Below are 18,923 nucleotides of genomic sequence, written 5' to 3'. Positions count from 1 at the left end.
TCGCTTGCAATTGAAACACTGATTTATCTTCAATTTATTTATGGTCACTTGGCGCAGCAATATTATTAATTTTAAGTTTCACAGGTGTTTGTGTTTGGCACTGATTGTTTGCAGCCTTGTGCACGAGATGGTCTTATTTTGGATTTTGGTTTGCGCTGATTAATTTTTTCCATATTATGTCATATTACATGGCCCCAGTCTAAGCTCTCGGACAAGGCGAAACCCCAATCTCGGTAAAGAGCTGATGACACAACTCTTCACCCATGTGATTGGCTGTGTCCAATCACAGAGGATCACATGGAAACATGGTGCCGTTTATCGTCTCTCCTCAAACTGACATAGGAGAGGGACCTGTGCAGATAATCAGGGCACTGATCATGAGTGCCCTGATTATCTGTGCAGCCCCAACAGTAATGCCAGTCAGTGCTCATCGGTGATGCCAATCTGTGCCCATTAGTGATGCCAGTCAGAGCTGCCTTTCAGTGACCATCAGTGCTGTCTATCATTGCCCATACCTGCCAACTATCCTGCCCATTAGTGCCACCTATCTGTGCTGCCTATCAGTACCCATCAGCGCTGCATATTACTGCGTTCTTATCAGTGCAACCTCCTCAGTGCCTGTAAGTGCTGTCTTATCAGTGCCCATCAGTGCAGCCTCATCACTGAAGGAGAAAAATTACTTCTTTACAAAATTTTCTGACAGAAGCTAAGCAAAAAATTTAAAAAATCCAGCAGTGATTAAATACAACCAAAATAAAGCTCCATTTGTGTAGAAAAAAATAAGCATTTCATATGGGTACAGTGTTGCATGACAGCACAATTGTAATTGAAAGTGTGACAGTGCTGAAAGCTGAAAATTGGCCTGGGCAGGAAGGGGGTAATAGTGCCCTGTACTGAAGTGGGTTAAACATTAAAATGCTCCTCTACCCCAATCTAGAATTTTACGCCCCAAGTCATAGGCCTCCTATGATAGATCCTACCCTATGAAAATCATTAAAGCATAACCCACAGACTAATTCTCCCCCCCCCCCCCCCCCCGCTCATGGATATTCTTTACAACCCAAATATCTAAATTGTTCTCATATCTTCAGAAACACTGAGGGTTATGGCATCAGATTACTCATTATATACGCACATTCCTTAAACAGACCACAATCTCCATATTGCTCCATGCCCTACACTTGACAGGCTTTATTAATCCTTTTGTACATGGCCCTTGCCTCCTCTACACACAAAACCAGGCCACAATACATTCTCAATTATTACCATGGGGAATCACCAGACATCTCAGACTGGAATAAAAATCATAGCCCAGAAAAACAAACACAAGGTGCTGTTCTGGTGGCAATGCCTTAAAGGGCAGATTGTGGATATGGGTGTATACAGTGCCGTGAAAAGTATTTATACCTCTTGAATTTTCCACATTTTGTCACGTTACAACCAAAAACGTAAAAAAAAATTATTTCGATTTTATGTGATAAGACCAACTCAAAGTGGCACATCATTGTGAAGTGGAAGGAAAATGATAAATGGTTTTCAACATTTTTTACAAATAAATGTCTGAAAAGTGTGGCATACATTTGTATTCAGCCCCCCATACTCTGCTACCCTAATTAAAATCTAGTGGAACCAATTGCCTTCAAAAGTCACCTAATTAGTAAAACAGAGTCCACCGGTGTATAATTTCTTCTCAGTATAAATACAGCTGTTCTGTGAAGACCTCAGAGGTTTGTTAGAGAACCTTAGTGAACAAACAGCATCATCAAGGCCAAGGAACACACCAGACAGGTCAGGAATAAAGTTGTGGAGAAGTTTAAAGCAGGGTTAGGTTATAAAAAAAAAAAAAAAAATTCAAAAATGTGAACATCTAAAGGAGCAATGTTCAATCCATCATCTGAAAAAGGAAAGGGTATGGCGCCACTACAAACCTGCCAAAACATGGCCCTCCACCTAAACTGACAGGCCGGGCAAGGGGAGCATTAATCAGAGAAGCAGCCAAGAGGTCCATGGTAACTCTGGAGGAGCTGCAGAAATCCACAGCTCAGGTGGGAGAATCTGTCCACAGGACAACTATTAGTCGTGCACTTCCATAAATATGGCCTTTATGGAAGGATAGCAAAAAGAAAGCCATTGTTGACAGAATGCCACAGAAAGTCCCATTTGCAGTTTCTGCGAGAAGCCATGTGGGGAACACAGTTAACGTGGAAGAAGGTGCTCTGGTCAGATAAGACCAAAATTGAACTTTTTGGTCTAAAAGCAAAAGCATGTGGCGGAAAACTAACACTGCACATCACACTGAACACCCTGACGCTGGTATCTGACGCAAAGGTTGCAATGACAACGCGTTTCAGAGGGCGAGGCTTCCTTCAGTTTCAGAAGGAGGCCACGCCCTCTGAAAGGCGTTGTCATAGCAACCTGAGCGTCAGATACCAGCTGGCACTGCCCGAGGATCACTTGGATGTGTATCTGGATCGAGTCTCCCGGTGATTGGAGGATCCTCGTGTGTGGGTGGCTTACACTGAGAACTTTGGCTGTCAGCCTACCCTGGATCCAGCCTGGACCCTACACATGGGAGAGCCACTACAGTATCACATAGAGACGCTTGTTCTCTGAACACAATGTGAGTGTTTAGTGTTACTTTGTTATCTTTTAATTTTAAACAATAAACGGTGTTCCACTGGGAGCGAATGCTCTCGGTCTTTTCCATTTATATTTTTGCAGTTAACAGTTATCCCACTGGTGGACGGAGCAGCACGGCACATCATACACCACACCGAGTTAACCCCTTCCTTGGTGAATGTTTTAGGCTGCATTCACATGTCAGCATATGGATCGCGGGCAGAATCGCCGCGATTCCGCCCGCGATCCGGAAATCATTGCAAATCGCAGGACGCCTGTGCGTTGCCCGTGATTTGCAATAGCACCCCAAACGCTGAGCGATGTTGCCGCGATTTCCGCCTGCCGAATCGCGGTAACATCGCGCAAAAAAAAATCGCGGGACGCATTACGCCCAAAAAGGTACAAGAGCTTCTTTGGAGCGTAATGCGTCCCGCAATTTTTTTTGCGCAATGTTACCGCGATTCGGCAGGCGGAAATTGCGGAAACATCGCTCAGCGTTTGGGGTGCTATTGCAAATCACGGGCAACGCACAGGCGTCCCGCGATTTGCAATGATTTCTGGATCGTGGGCGGAATGGCTGCGATTCTGCCCGCGATTCATACGCTGACATGTGAATGCAGCCTTAAGACTTGGTTAAGCACAATTTTAATTGTTAAGGATCAACTCATTTTGTTGGGGTTTCACTTTGCTCTTACAGACTCAATGGACTCTAGCACAATGTTGGTATTTTTTGTTTAGATAATGGGTACCACAGTTAATGAAAAACTCACATCCATACTGATATGATGATACTAGGGCTGCACGGTTCTAGATAAAACTAGAATAATTATTTTTTTGCTTAGAATATAGATCACTATTCTCTCATGATTCTCGGTGTAACATCATCTTTCACATTATACAAAAAAAAAAAAATCGGGCTACCTTTATGGTTTAGTTTTTTTTTTTAATTAATTGAAGTGTATTTTTTCCCAAACAATTGCATTTGAAAGACCACTGCGTAAATACAGTATGACATAAAATATTGCAACAACCGCCATTTTATTCTATAGGGTTCTCTATATATATACAGTGAATGCGGAAAGTATTCACAGCGTTTCCCTAATTACACATTTTATGTTACAGCTTTTTTCTAAAATTGATTAAATTCATTATTTTCCTCAAAATTCTACAAACAATATGCCATAATGACACTGGGAAAGGAGTTTGAAATATTTTCAAATTTATTAAAAATAAAAAAAAAATAAAAAAATGTACATATTCACAGCCTTTGCCCAATGCTTTGTTGATGCACCTTTGGCACCAATTACAGCTTCAAGTCTTTTTTGTGTATGATGCTACAAGCTTGGCACACCTATTTGTTGCCAGTTTCACCCATTCTTCTTTGCAGGACCTCTCAAGCTCCATCAGGTTGGAAGGGGAGTGTTGGTGAACAGCTATTATCAGATCTCTCCAGAGTGTAACGCTCCTGCGTTTTACGTATGATGTGGATTTTCAGCTGCAGAAATATTCCACTTCAGTAGTCATGTAGAGAAACGCTGAGACACCAATCCCAACTCCCAATGACTCATCATGTGTGGAGGATCTCAATTCAGCAAGTAAATACACACACTCAATAAGGTGTTTCCTAGAGTGACTTATGTATATAGTAACACAGTGATGATAGGCTGAAGAGACAGGTTGGGTAGAGATGGTAGATGACAGACACTTGAAAGGAAATGTTATTGAAAGTAAGATAGTAGCAGATGGGATGCAGATAGGTTTAGCAATCATGTATGGTAGCAGATGACAGAGTAGCAGGTGGACATACAAGAGAGATCAACCCAGTGCAAGAACAGGTGGTAGTAGGCTCAAGAGCTAGCAATCTTAGATAATGCAGATGTAGTAATAGTCCTTAGTATGCAGAGCTAGATAGTGTAAGCTTTAGTATAAAGGTTATAGAGGTTTCCCCTGTGGGGTACTTATCACTAATAGCAATGTAGCAGAGGAGAGGTTCGGCAAGAGCGGATGATCCGGTAGCGGGATACAGGGATCAGCGCAGCGTGGTTCCGACAGCGAGGTATGCTTGCAAGCATGAGAGCTTCAAGACAGGTTAGCATCAAGGCACAAAGCAGTTTGAACGAACACATGTGAGTGAGAGCCGGCGATCTAAATAGCCATCCAGTCCGGCGCTCAGTGATGACAACATCAGTCTTAAAGGTGTATGCGCACCTTACCAAAAGAGAATGGTGGGGCGCATACACTTATGAGAGTAATTAGGGTACCCAAAAGGTACCAGAACATTACAGTACCCCCCCCCCCCCTTAAGGCCGGCTCCTGAAGGCCTCTGGAGCTGGTTTGTCTGGGTACTTCGCATGAAAATTGCGGATTAATCTAGAGGCATGTATGTCAGAGATGTTTAGCCAGGTGTCGTCTTGGGGCCCATAGTTCTTCCATCGAACCAAGTACTGAAGTCTTCCTCTGTGGATACGAGAATCCAGAATCTCTTTTATCTCGTATTCATCTCCACCTTCAACTTGTACAGGAGGAGGAGGTGGGATAGTAGGCCTTATTCCTTGGTCAGGAACATGGGGCTTCAGTAGCGACACATGGAAAATGGGATGTATTTTGAGGTCTATTGGCAATGTAAGCTGTACTGCAGCTTTTCCAATAAGTTTCTTGATTGGGAAAGGTCCCAAGAACAGAGGTCCAAGCTTTTTGCTAGGGATTTTCAGTCTTAAATTTTTTGTTGAGAGCCAAACGAGGTCCCCGATAGCGTACTGAGGAGAAGGTCTTCTGCGAAGATCATAGTACTTCTTTTGTTGACTGTGAGCGTGTGCAATGGTAGTATTAAGCAAACCCAGAGAGTCCTTTATTTGGGTAAGATAGTCTGAGGCTACTGGGTTATTTGAAGGAAGGATGCGTGGTGGAAGAATAGAGGGATGAAACCATAGTTCAAGTAGAACGGACTCTGCTTGGTCGTACTGTGGGTTGCGTTGTTGTAGGCAAATTCTGCCAGAGGGAGAAGATCCACCCAATCATCCTGTTGGTAAAAAGTGTAACAACGTAAATATTGCTCGATGCATTGGTTGACTCTTTCAGTCTGTCCGTTGGTCTGCGGATGGTAAGGAGAAGTGAGCTTCCGCTCGATCCGTAGTATGCGACATAGTTCTTGCCAGAACTTGGAAATAAATTGTGATCCACGGTCAGACAGAAGAGTTTTTGGGATACCATGTAACTTAAAGACATGTTTCATCAGGAGTTCTGCCGTTTGTTTGGACGAAGGTAGTCTGCGAATAGCAATGAAATGTGCCATTTTTGTCAGATGGTCCACTGACACTAAGATGGTATTAAATCCTTTGGAAGGAGGCAATTCCACTATAAAGTCCAAGGACACAACTTCCCATGGAGTTTGGGGTATTGGTAGACTGCATAGTAGACCGGATGGTCTCGTAGTGTCAATTTTGGACCTGGCACAGACAATTGCATGAACAGACGAATTTTTGTATAGATGTTTTCATGTCAGGCCACCAGAATTGCCTGGTAATCAGATTAAGAGTCTTTGTCATACCCATATGTCCTGCCATAGGCACATCATGCGATAATTCCAAGATCTTGGTGCGTATGGTAGGTGGTATGTAAAGTTTGTCGTTGTAGTAGAGGAAGCCTTCTGCATCAGTATTTAGTTGTGGTGGGGGTGTATCCAAACTTATACCATGCAAAACCTCTTCCTTCAAGGAACGGACAACTCCAATAATGCGTTTGTGAGGTATTATAGGAACGGAAGGAATTTCGAAGTAGTTTTCTTCAGTTAGTCGTGATAGTGCATCCGCCTTTTTGTTCTTATCTGCAGGTGTGTAGGTCACTAGGAAGTTAAACCTTAGAAAGAATAGTGACCATCGTACCTGTCGGTGCGAGAGAGTTTTGTTAGTCTGAAGATATTGGAGATTTTTATGGTCCGTGTATATAAGTATTGGTAATTGGGTGCCTTCGAGTAAATGTCGCCAATTCTCCAGAGCCAATTTTATAGCAAGCAGTTCCTTTTCACCCACGGGGTAATTTATCTCTGGACTGCTTAGGGATTTAGAAAAGAAGGCGACTGGATTAAGTGGTGAAGTGTGGGTAGGTCGTTGGGAGAGTATTGCTCCTACTGCCATGTTTGACGCATCTACTTCCAGAATGTATTGGAGGGATGGGTCAAGAGCTCAAAAAAACAAAACCGTAAAGTTAGCCCAATTTTTTTGTTTAATGTAAAAGATGATTTTACCCCAAGAATTGTGATCTTTATTCTAAGCAAAAAAATTGTGATTCTCATTTTAGCCAGAATCGTGCAGCTCTAGCTCAAACACATTCATATTTCTTGCATATGTGTTTGTTCTGCATTTAAAAAACATATTTGACTGCATCTGGTGTAAATGAGACCATAACCACTTCAATACTGGGCACGTTCACCCCCTTCCTGCCCAGGCCAATTTTTAGCTTTCAGTGCTGTCACACTTTAAATGACAGTTGTGTGGTCATGCAACACGGTACCCATAGAGCTTTCTTTTGGTCGTATTAAATCACCACTGGGTTTTTTCAATTTTTTGCTAAAAAAACATAAAAAGACTGAAAATCTAACAAAAAATTTCTTAGTTTCTGTTATACAACTTTGCAAAAGAGATTTTTTTTATTATTTATTTGATGATGTGCACTGATGGACACCGATATGCTGCGCTGATGACCAGTGCCCTGATATTCAGTGTAAATGTCCCTTGTAACTGGAAAACCTGTTATCAGCTTTCCTTTCCTCAAACAGTGACATAGCTTGGACACATGTGATTGGACACAGCTGAAACAGCCTATGTCATCGACTCTTTACCCTGATCAGTGATGCGCTGTGTCTAAAGGGCACAGCTCACCACTGATTGCCACACTCTGTGCCCCCCAAGAGCGTGCACGGTGTGAAGGATGTCATATGATGTCCATCAGAATGGTAAAGCCACCACCCAGCCATCATTCTCCTATAAGCCAGCTGGGAAGGTGTTAATTTATACCTAAAAGCAAAACTTTTTTTTATTTTAGTTTTGGATAGAGTGGAGGGGAATTAGAACACCGGTCAGCCTTATTGCTGTCTGTGTCCCCGTTAGGGAGAGTCACCCTCTCCATTTGTCCTGTTTACCATTATCATTGAAAGGAAGGCTTGGTTCACACTAATGCAACTCCAAAGTCGAGCAATTTCCGATGCGACTTTACACTCTTTGGCGCTCAAGTTGCATCAAATTAATGCAGGAACCTTTTAAAGTCGCTGCAACTTTTAAGGCAGATAGATTGTAACTAGGGATGAACCGAAATGAAAATTCTGGGCCGAAACCAAAAATGCAGGATGCCCTTGGCCAAAAACCGAAACCGAAAATTACTTTTTTCCCCAAATGATTTTAAAATAGATAGAAGAGGGGCATACACCAAAATCAGGCAGCGGCGTACACCTGTCGCTGCCACCCTGTCGCAGTATAGTGGTTCATTTAATTACCAATGGTATTAGTATTATGCAGCATGAGGGGGTTAATGTATTGCCACTGCTGGTCACTGATGAATTAATGACCGACCAGTGGCAGTTAATTAACCCCTTTGTGCTGCATTAGTGCAACCAGTATCAGTGTTAATTAACACTGGTTGCACTGCTACTGGTTGCACTAATGCAGCACAAAGGGGTTAATTAACTGCCACTAGTCGGTCACTAATTCATCAGTGACCAGCAGTGGCAATACATTAACCCCCACATGCTGCATAATACTAATACCATTGGTAAGCTCGCCTTAGCGTCACCCCCCCTGCCTCAGCGCCCCTCCCCCACTGCCTCAGCGCCCCCCCCCCCCCCGCCTCAGCGTCCCTCCCCATCCCAATGCAATCTCCTTACTTTCACTCCGCTCCTCCTGTGTCCTTCCTTTCTAAAGACCCGCCTCTGGCCGGCGGTCCGCCTCCCGGTGATGTCACTACTACTATGATGTGCATGAATGAACTAACACACCGGGCGAGCGGCCGCTAATAGCTATAACTAAGTGAGCGCTTCGCTTCCCTGTCAGCAGAGATATCCGCCTGATAGGGAAGTGAAGGGCTCACATAGTTACAGCTATTAGCGGCCGCTCGCCTGCCTGCCCGGTGTGTTAGTTCATTCATGTACATCATAGTAGTAGTAGTAGTGACATCACCGGGAGGCGGACCGCCGGCCAGAGGCGGGTCTTTTGAAACCTGCGCTGCGCCCGCGGCGGCCATCTTTAGTATCAGCATCTTTAACCCATTTTCGGCCGGAAATTTCGGTGCACCACTAATTGTAACAGGTGCATTGAAGTAAATGGGCTGCGACTTGTCATGCAATTTAATGTAGGCGCAAACACCTAATGCATTACCCGTGATCACCTTAAAAATGTTTTATTAAAATGCCAAAAAACATACTCACAGACATGAAGAGTAAAAATCACATTACGAGAGTCAAACACACGTGGAATGGAACATGTCCCTTTAGATAGGGCAGCTAACGCGTTTCGGGAGTCAAGCTCCCTTCCTCTGAGTTCTTAGCGTTAGCTAATGCACTTTTTATCTTTAAAAAAAGTGTTTCCCAGTATTAAATCTTTCACCCAACTGCGTGGTGAACATCTAACGAGTTATGTAACAGTACAGTAAAAACTTTCATTTTATAACAAAGGTTACATTTGACAATCCAATATAAAAGATTACTTGAGAAACCTCCTTTCATGTTGCGAGTTCTTACTGTCTGCTGGCCAACTCAACAACTTTCTGGATTCCCTGCAGGCTTTGCAGCTTCTCCTCTGCAGTTTACTTTCAATGTCTAAGGACTACATATCCCATGGTACCCTGCTGTCTGCAAGCAGTGATTGCTGTACTGACTTCACCCTCTGAAACTTCTCTACTTATCACCTCTGTAGCTCAGAAGGCAGGCTCTGTGAAATGTGTGACAGAACTGCCTACTCACAAGGCATAATAGATGTGTGTTACAGAATTCAAGGAAGTAAATGTGTGGGGATCTTTACAAAGTACGTTTACAAACTTCATTATCATTCAGATTAATATGAGTAGGCTAGAAATCATTGAAATACAATGTAGAAATTAATATATGATTTTATATTCTAACTATACACTTTAACCACTTGCCAACCACACTATAGCCGAATGACATCCTTCGGACACAACTGATTACAGATCAGGGTAAAGAGCCAATCAGCAGCTCTTTATCACATGATCAGCTGTGTCCAATCACAGCTGATCACAATGTAAACACAGGTCAGTTATCAGCATTCCTTTCTTCACGTTGACAACATGAGGAGAGGAGAGCTGATAACCAGCTTGTGTTAAAGGGATTCAGTACTGATTATCAGCATCCTAATTATCAGTGCAGTTCCAACAATGCCCACCAGAGCAGCCTCATCAGTGCACATCAGGGTCACCTACCAGAGCAGCCTCATCAGTGCACATCAGGGTCACCTACCAGAGCAGCCTCATCAGTGCACATCAGGGTCACCTACCAGAGCAGCCTCATCAGTGCACATCAGGGTCACCTACCAGAGCAGCCTCATCAGTGCACATCAGGGTCACCTACCAGAGCAGCCTCATCAGTGCACATCAGGGTCACCTACCAGAGCAGCCTCATCAGTGCACATCAGGGTCACCTACCAGAGCAGCCTCATCAGTGCACATCAGGGTCACCAACCAGTGCAGCCTCATCAGTGCACATCAGGGTCACCTACCAGTGCAGCCTACCAGTGCACATCAGGGTCACCTACCAGTGCAGCCTCATCAGTGCACATCAGGGTCACCTACCAGTGCAGCCTACCAGTGCACATCAGGGTCACCTACCAGTGCAGCCTCATCAGTGCACATCAGGGTCACCTACCAGCACAGCCTCATCAGTGCACATCAGGGTCACCTACCAGCACAGCCTCATCAGTGCCCATCAGGGTCACCTACCAGCGCTGCCTCATCAGTGCACATCAGGGTCACCAACCAGTGCAGCCTCATCAGTGCCCATCAGGGTCACCTACCAGTGCAGCCTCATCAGTGCACATCAGGGTCACCTACCAGTGCAGCCTCATCAGTGCCCATCAGGGTAATCTACCAGCACAGCCTCATCAGGGCACATCAGGGTCACCAACCAGTGCAGCCTCATCAGTGCCCATCAGGGTCACCTACCAGTGCAGCCTCATCAGTGCACATCAGGGTCACCTACCAGTGCAGCCTCATCAGTGCACATCAGGGTCACCTACCAGTGCAGCCTCATCAGTGCCCATCAGGGTCACCTACCAGTGCAGCCTCATCAGTGCACATCAGGGTCACCTACCAGTGCAGCCTCATCAGTGCCCATCAGGGTCACCTACCAGTGCAGCCTCATCAGTGCCCATCAGGGTCACCTACCAGTGCAGCCTACAAGTGCAAATCAGTGAAGGAGAAAAATTACCTGTTTGCTAAATTTTATAACGAACCAAGAAAATGTTTTTTCTTTTTTCAAAATATTCGGTCTTTTTTAGTTTATTAAGCAAAAAATAAAAAACCCAGCAGTGATTAAATACCAGCAAAAGAAAGCTCTATTTGTGTGAAAACAATGATAAAAATTTCATATGGGTAGAGTGTTGCATGACTGCACAATTGTCATTGAAAATGTGACAGCACTGAAAGCTGGCCTGGGCAGGAAGGGGGTAAGTTGGTTTATATTGGGAAGAAGAATGACCTCCTTGCACCATGTGGAATAGACCCTGGAGATGAGTAACTATTGGACACTACTGGGTAAAGCTGAGCACACACACACCATACAATCTGATTGTACAATCTCCTTCACATCTACAGTATGTAGCACAAGAAACAACCTGAATGGATGCTAATGGAAAATAAATGATCCAATCAGATTGTATAGTGTGTGGTCAGCTGAGACTTGTAGTCCCCCTCCATTGGAGAGGTGTTGTTAGCCATGCCCCATTGATCCCCTATATATAAGGGCACACACCTGAAACTCCAGGCCGTAGATCACAGGAGCGTCATCCTCCATATCACTATATAGAGTCTAGGCGAATCCTCCCAGTAGTATGATCACACACTGACTGTCAGCTCTCCTCCCGGCCACCGTACTCACTCTTCTTCCTGTTTGACAGCAATGTTCGCGTGTGAATAAAGTTCATTAATTCGGCTGCGCATGCGCAGAATGAGGTGAAAGCAGTGTGCGCATGCGTATTGGTTGCCGGTAGCAGCTGGAAGTGACAGGAGGGTGTGCTGGGCAGATTTGTGTCCCCGGGGCCCGGCTGTCAGGTGAGTGGGGTACGGGCAGATTATTTCCTTCCTCTGTGGGATGGAGGGTCCAGGTGGGGCACGATATAAAATCCCTGGACTGCTGTGTCACTGATAGCAATGAAGATTTATGGCTGGAAAGCTGACTGCAGCCCTCTGTATACCCCTGTGTGACTCCTCATGTGTTTTATATCAGATCTAGGCATGTGATATGTCTGCAGGAGCTGCATAGACCGTATCGTGATGTGCACAAATGTCTTTCTTTTAAAGAAGAAATCTTCTAGATAATTATCAGTGTGGTTTAGAGACACCCATGTCATCCTTGGAGTAGAGGGATCCTCCACAGGATCCTATGATTAAAGGAGAACATGTGTAATTCTTTTGAGTAAGGGGGGAGGGGTGTAGGGACACATATAATCCTATGAGTAAGGGGGGACATGTAGGATCCTGTGAGTAAAGGGGGAACCAGTGCAATTCTATGAGTAGAGGGGATCCTGTACAATCCTATGAGTAGAGTGGTACTTGTGTCATCCTATAAGTAAAGGAGAACCTGTATGTTCCAGTGTGTGGAGCACAGGCTGCGGGATCCAGTGAGTGGAGCACAGGCTGCGGGATCCAGTGAGTGGAGCACAGGCTGCGGGATCCAGTGAGTGGAGCACAGGCTGCGGGATCCAGTGAGTGGAGCACAGGCTGCGGGATCCAGTGAGTGGAGCACAGGCTGCGGGATCCAGTGAGTGGAGCACAGGCTGCGGGATCCAGTGAGTGGAGCGCAGGCTGCGGGATCCAGTGAGTGGAGCGCAGGCTGCTGGATCCGGTGAGTGGAGCGCAGGCTGCGGGATCCGGTGAGTGGAGCGCGGGATCCGGTGAGTGGAGCGCAGGCTGCTGGATCCGGTGAGTGGAGCGCAGGCTGCGGGATCCGGTGAGTGGAGCGCGGGATCCGGTGAGTGGAGCGCAGGCTGCGGGATCCGGTGAGTGGAGTGCAGGCTGTGGGATCGGGTGAGTGGAGCGCAAGCTGCGGGATCCGGTGTGTGGAGCGCAAGCTGCGGGATCCGGTGTGTGGAGGGCAGGCTGCGGGATCCGGTGTGTGGAGGGCAGGCTGCGGGATCCGGTGTGTGGAGGGCAGGCTGCGGGATCCGGTGTGTGGAGGGCAGGCTGCGGGATCCGGTGTGTGGAGGGCAGGCTGCGGGATCCGGTGTGTGGAGCGCAGGCTGCGGGATCCGGTGTGTGGAGCGCAGGCTGCGGGATCCGGTGTGTGGAGCGCAGGCTGCGGGATCCAGCGAGCGAAAGGGCAGGCTGCGGGATCCGGCGAGCGGAGGGCAGGCTGCGGGATCCGGCGAGCGGAGGGCAGGCTGCGGGATCCGGCGAGCGGAGGGCAAGCTGCGGGATCCGGCGAGCGGAGGGCAGGCTGCGGGATCCGGCGAGCGGAGGGCAGGCTGCGAGGTTGGCAACAATATGGGAGCTGCCGTTGCGTAAATAATATCTAAACTTGAAAACAAAAATATAATTTGTTTATGATCATGTCGGAACAACTCTTTCTGTTGTAGGGTGAAAATACTCCTCATACTGTATCTATGGAAGAGCAGTGTTGTCACCCCAGAAGTAAGACCCTGTTCACATGTCACGTAGTGGGAACAAGCTTTTGTTGCACGTGCAACTTTTTGTTCGTTTGTCACCCCAATAGAAGCTCCTGCTGCTTTTTGTGTGACCAGCTTAGTTTGATTTTTTGAAATGCGTGTTTTGCCACGATTTCTGTGTGACAATTGCAGCAAAATCACACAGCACTTGGGATGCCATTTAGAGTTTTTTGTTTTGGATTGATTTGCAATCACAGACAGAATCGCCTGTGATTCCAAATCCTGTAATGCAAATGGGGCCTAAGTGTCAGACACCCCTCTTCTCCATAACCTGGGGGGGGGGGGTGTTCTGTAGTTCACTGGGAGAACTGATAACACTCCTAACTGATTACCATCAGTAGAGGCAGAGATCTCAGGAAATTATCAATTCACAAGATTTCTGGCAGAATCAAAAGGATTTTATTTATTTATTTATTTATTTTTTTGGTTTTGTTTTTTGAACAAATGTAGCATAGCTTCAATGGTACATTTAACAGACAGACGGGAATAAATAAGAGTTCACTGTTGAATTGTACATACAAAGAAGACATATGTGCTGAAGCCCCTTTCACGCAGGAGCTTTTCCGGTGGACCTGATCGGAAGGTCCATTCATTCCTATGGACATGCATGTGTAAACGTACTTGTGTCCATTTATACCCGTCTGCCATTGGGTCCACTTCTGCTTCCATTTAGGCAGAGCAAATCGGAAAGTGGTTGGGTGTAAACAGACAACAGAGCCAATTACCACTCCAGCCATCCATAGAGCAGAACGGATCTGCCCATGTTGGCTCTGCAGAAACTGTGCAAACACGGATGTCTCCTCCACCAGCTTCGCTCTGATCAGCAGTGTGAAAAGAGCCTAATAAATGACATTATGTTTACTAAAGTATTTTATATAATAAACAATTACCATTTTTTTTCCACAAAATACTTATTTTTAATCTTTTCCATTCATAGTTGCTTCTCAGTGCTGCTGATATCCTACAGCCACTTCCCAACTACAAGCTCTCAAGCAATGGCTGCATGGCATTTCTTGGGGCAAGTTTCCCAATAGTAACAGAATGTTTGCTGTAATAGTCACTTGGGGGTTGATTTACTAAAACTGGGGAGTGTAAAATCTGGTAGAGCTGTGCATGGTAGCCGGTCAGCTTCTATTTTCACCTTGTCCAATTAGGCTTGGACAAAAAAAAAAAAAAACCTGGAAGCTGATTGGTTTCTATGCAGAGCTGCACCAGATTTTGCACACTACAGTAGGAGTACTGTAAATTAGGTCTTCAACTAACGATTATTTTCATAATTGATTAGTTGGCCGATTATTATTTCGATTAATCGACTAATGGGATAATAACCTTAAAAAAAAAAAAAAAAAAAGTGTGGTGTAAACTTTAAAAAAAAAAGGCAATTTATTCCTAAATATCTATATACAGTGGTAAATATAAATAACCAACTATATAGTTAAAGAGCAAAATCTCTAATCCAATCTGAGAATAAGACAGAAGAGATATACTATTAGAGGTTGAATCTGGTAAATATCATCAGACTCAGAGATCAAATATTTAATTTAAAGAAAAAAAATGAAAGACTTTCTGATTTTCAGACAGAACTGTAATATATTATGTATGACGGACTCCCTGGTCATAAGTCGGTGAATTGATAAAAGCTACCGGCCCCTGCTGTCACTTGTCCTGGCCATACAAAAGCAATGTCTTCCTTCAAAAAAAAATGTAGTCTCTAAGAACATTTGTTCGTTTTTCAGATCGTTAGTAGGGTCAAATGGACGTTCGTTTTCGACCACAGTGATGGTAAGATTCCAAAGGGAAGAATAGAAAACTTCTTGGTCAAAGGAATTGTCAGACAGTGTATGTGGTTTTCGTTCAGAAATTACATTAATTTTAAAACTGAATATTAAAAGCAAGTGAAATCTTCAAACAGAATTCTTTCATTCAGCGAATGTACAAAGATTTTTTGTATGAATATTCTCCTCCAAAATTTGATGTGTATGGCCAGCATAAAGCTTGGTTCACACCTATGCAGTTTGCAAAACTCACAGCAAATAGCATGAAAAGCAAATGCGATTTTTGCTGCAATTTTGAGTTTTGCTTTTTTTTTTTTTTTTTGGCCAATTTGTTGGGTAGATTAAAAAAAAATACAACAAACAACGATTCTATACTTGCCTGCTCTGTGTAATGGTTTTGCACAGAGCAATCCTGATTCTCCTCTTCTGGGATCCCCCTGACGCTTCTTGCACCTCCTGCCTTTAGAGTGCCCCAATAGCAAGCTGCAAAGTATAGTATAGAGTTCACCAATAGCAAGCTGCAAAGTATAGTATAGAGTTCACCAATAGCAAGCTGCAAAATATAGTATAGAGTTCACCAATAGCAAGCTGCAAAGTATAGTATAGAGTTCACCAATAGCAAGCTGCAAAGTATAGTATAGAGTTCACCAATAGCAAGCTGCAAAGTATAGTATAGAGTTCACCAATAGCAAGCTGCAAAATATAGTATTGAGTTCACCAATAGCAAGCTGCAAAGTATAGTATAGAGTTCACCAATAGCAAGCTGCAAAGTATAGTATAGAGTTCACCAATAGCAAGCTGCAAAATATAGTATAGAGTTCACCAATAGCAAGCTGCAAAGTATAGTATAGAGTTCACCAATAGCAAGCTGCAAAATATAGTATAGAGTTCACCAATAGCAAGCTGCAAAATATAGTATAGAGTTCACCAATAGCAAGCTGCAAAGTATAGTATAGAGTTCACCAATAGCAAGCTGCAAAGTATAGTATAGAGTTCACCAATAGCAAGCTGCAAAATATAGTATAGAGTGCCCCAATAGCAAGGTAAACTTCTGCTTTTAGAACCACTCATTTCCTGCCCAGGACTACATGTCCCATGAGGCATTGCTCCTCTCACATTCACAAGTTCTAAAGCACTTACTGACCTCTATGGACGGTGTACTGAGTTGTATGTGTGCTTCACTGTGTCTTCTGATATGTAAACAAATAATGCTTTCTGTAAGCAGGCCAACTAATCGATTATGAAAATAGTTGACAACTATTTTCATAATCGATTAGTTGTCGATTAATTGATTAGTTGTTTCGGACCTACTGTAAATCAACCCCTTGTAGTCTCCATTGTAATCCTGATGTGACAGGGTGATAACACAGGAGCACATTTGGAAGATAGGAAGAGAGTGTTTTTCACCCTATACCAGGAAGTTCCTAAACTGAGCCCTTCATGCAGTACAGCCCTTTAGATTTCGCTGGGATTGATGTAAAAAGTAAAAAGTAAAAATCTAGTGAATGGTGATAACGCTTTGTTAGGCCCTATCCATAGGGCAGTTTGCTATTTGCTGTCCAGGACCTAGTGGGGGTTCCCTGCACTTTGCTGCAGGCGGGAACCCCTATTTAAAGCAATGGTAGGCTGAAAGCTCCCACAGCTATTCCTGGCTGATTGCGTGTAATCGCTCATGCAGCAATTACCTGCAGATGATTTGGATGCAAACTGTCTGGAGGCAGGGAATGTGTCTTCAGCCTTTTGGGAAGCATTCAGTGAGGGGACTTTTTTCCTCATTTCCATGAGCTAAAAGGAATGTCAGGGGAATAAAGGAAAGGTGAGTATCAGCTGCTGGGTCCAGGGATGGTCAAGTGAACCCTTTTGTTTCTTTGTTTTTAAGGCATAGTCCACCTTTTGGGGAGGGGGGGGGGGTATATATAATAAATGCACCTAAATTAATTAGTAAAAATGATGCATTTATTAAATTTTTGCATTTAACCTGTCAGAGCTTTGCATCTGGGATCAGTTCTTTAGAAATGCAGTGTTTTACCCAATCTCCAGGTCTGTGTGGAGGTATGGACCTTCTGTTATGGGGCTGATGGAAGTAGACAATGGACTACAGGTGTGACCATGCCACTGCACTTGTTCCAACATGATCTGTGAGTCCCTCTGCTGTGGTGGCAGGTGAAACTTGTAGTCTTCCCATTCACAGATTCCGGTCAGTTGATGACTTGGCTGTGCGGGCAAAACCACATACAAATGCTCTGAATTCAAAACCAAATCCATTGGACAGGGAGTAGAACCCCACAATTCAAGAAGGTAGGGGCATTTTGAAGACGGGCAATCAAGGAATGCTAGCATATTTGTGTTACGCCCTAAATAATAGAGCAACATGAAATGTGGTATAGAAGTTACACTGTTATATATAGACGTGTTGGGTCAATGATGTAAAGAATAAATTATGTTCTGAGCGCAAAAGTGTCTTACCCTGTACTAGATGGGTATCTGTTATAGGCCTCATGCACACTGGACCTTACCAAAACGTCAGTAGAAAGCTGTAGCTTTCGGCTTTTTTTATTTGTTTTTAGCAAAACTTTACTCCCACAAAAGCTTAAGGCCGACTAGCCACATTTTTTTTTTTTTTGGCATTTTTAGGCTTTTACCAGAGATAGAGCGTTTTTAAAGCTGAAAAATTCCTCTCAAAACCCACTAGTTCTGGGGGGGGGGGGGGGGGGGGCTTTCCAGCCAGAAAACACCCTTGCGAAAAACTGTGATCCGTGATGTCGTCATGGAGGAGTGGAAGAGGACTCCAGTGGTAACCTGTGAAGCTCTGGTGAACTCCATGCCCAAGAGGGTTAAGGCAGTGCTGGAAAATAATGTCCATACAAAATATTGACACTTTGGTCCAATTTGGACATTTTCACTTAGGGGTGTACTCACTTTTGTTGCCAGCGGTTTTTACATTAATGGCTGTGTGTTGAGTTCTTTTGAGGGGACAGCAAATGTACACTGTAAGTGACGGTTCACACTAATACGACTTGTCAGGCGACTGGGTCAGCCTGGCAAGTCGTGCACTATCGCGGTCCATTGAGTAGTACAGGACCGGTTCTAATAGGAGCGACACAAGTCGCTCCGACTTAGAAAAAGGGTCCTGTACTACTTCGGGGCGACCTGGAGGCGACTTGCATTGACATTCATTTTATGAAGTCCGTGCAAGTCGCGCTGCACGCGACTTTCCCAGGTCGCCTGCTAAGTCGGAGCGACGTAGTGTGAACCGGCACTTATACAAGCTGTATACTTGCTATACAAATCATTGTGTGTGTGTATAGATAATATGAAATACATATTAAAAAGAGACCATGGAGCAGGCGTAGAACTAAGCTTAAAACTGCTCCCACTCCCCTTCTAACTTTTATACTAACTGCCTTGTAGAAGCAATGTGTGTGTATACTTATTCACAGTGCTATCCCCTCTCTCTTAAAGCCAGTTGCTGGTGAGATCATGTTAGAGTCCTGAGAATTGGTAAATATAAGCATCTTTCTTTTTCTCCAATCCTCTTCCAGGGCAGCATCTGAGAGATAGGCTCCTCCTACCCTAACTAGGAAGCATAATAGTCCACCATTTTAAAATGTGTGAGTCATACCTGCATGCCTCAGTTGTAGGGGTG

The 18,923-nt window shown here is 44.4% G+C and overlaps 2 protein-coding genes across 2 annotated transcripts in view; one reads left to right on the top strand and one right to left on the bottom strand.

Annotated features, from left to right (window-relative positions):
- EIPR1 (EARP complex and GARP complex interacting protein 1) overlaps positions 1–11,746 on the bottom strand; it is a 459,494-nt gene extending 447,748 nt beyond the window's left edge. The window contains exon 1 of the mRNA XM_082251893.1: positions 11,591–11,746. Coding sequence (XP_082108019.1) covers positions 11,591–11,632 — 42 coding nt within the window. The 5' untranslated portion in view covers positions 11,633–11,746. The remainder of the gene's footprint in view (positions 1–11,590) is intronic.
- A 28-nt stretch (positions 11,747–11,774) lies between these two features.
- Positions 11,775–18,923, top strand: part of TRAPPC12 (trafficking protein particle complex subunit 12) — a 313,601-nt gene continuing 306,452 nt past the window's right edge. The window contains exon 1 of the mRNA XM_082251892.1: positions 11,775–11,889. The gene's annotated coding sequence lies outside the window, so the exon portion shown is untranslated. The remainder of the gene's footprint in view (positions 11,890–18,923) is intronic.

The sequence above is a fragment of the Pelophylax lessonae genome (assembly GCF_965119305.1).
Source record: "Pelophylax lessonae genome assembly, chromosome: 3".
Taxonomy (NCBI): Eukaryota; Metazoa; Chordata; class Amphibia; order Anura; family Ranidae; genus Pelophylax; species Pelophylax lessonae.
This window is presented reverse-complemented; position numbering and strand designations above follow the sequence as displayed.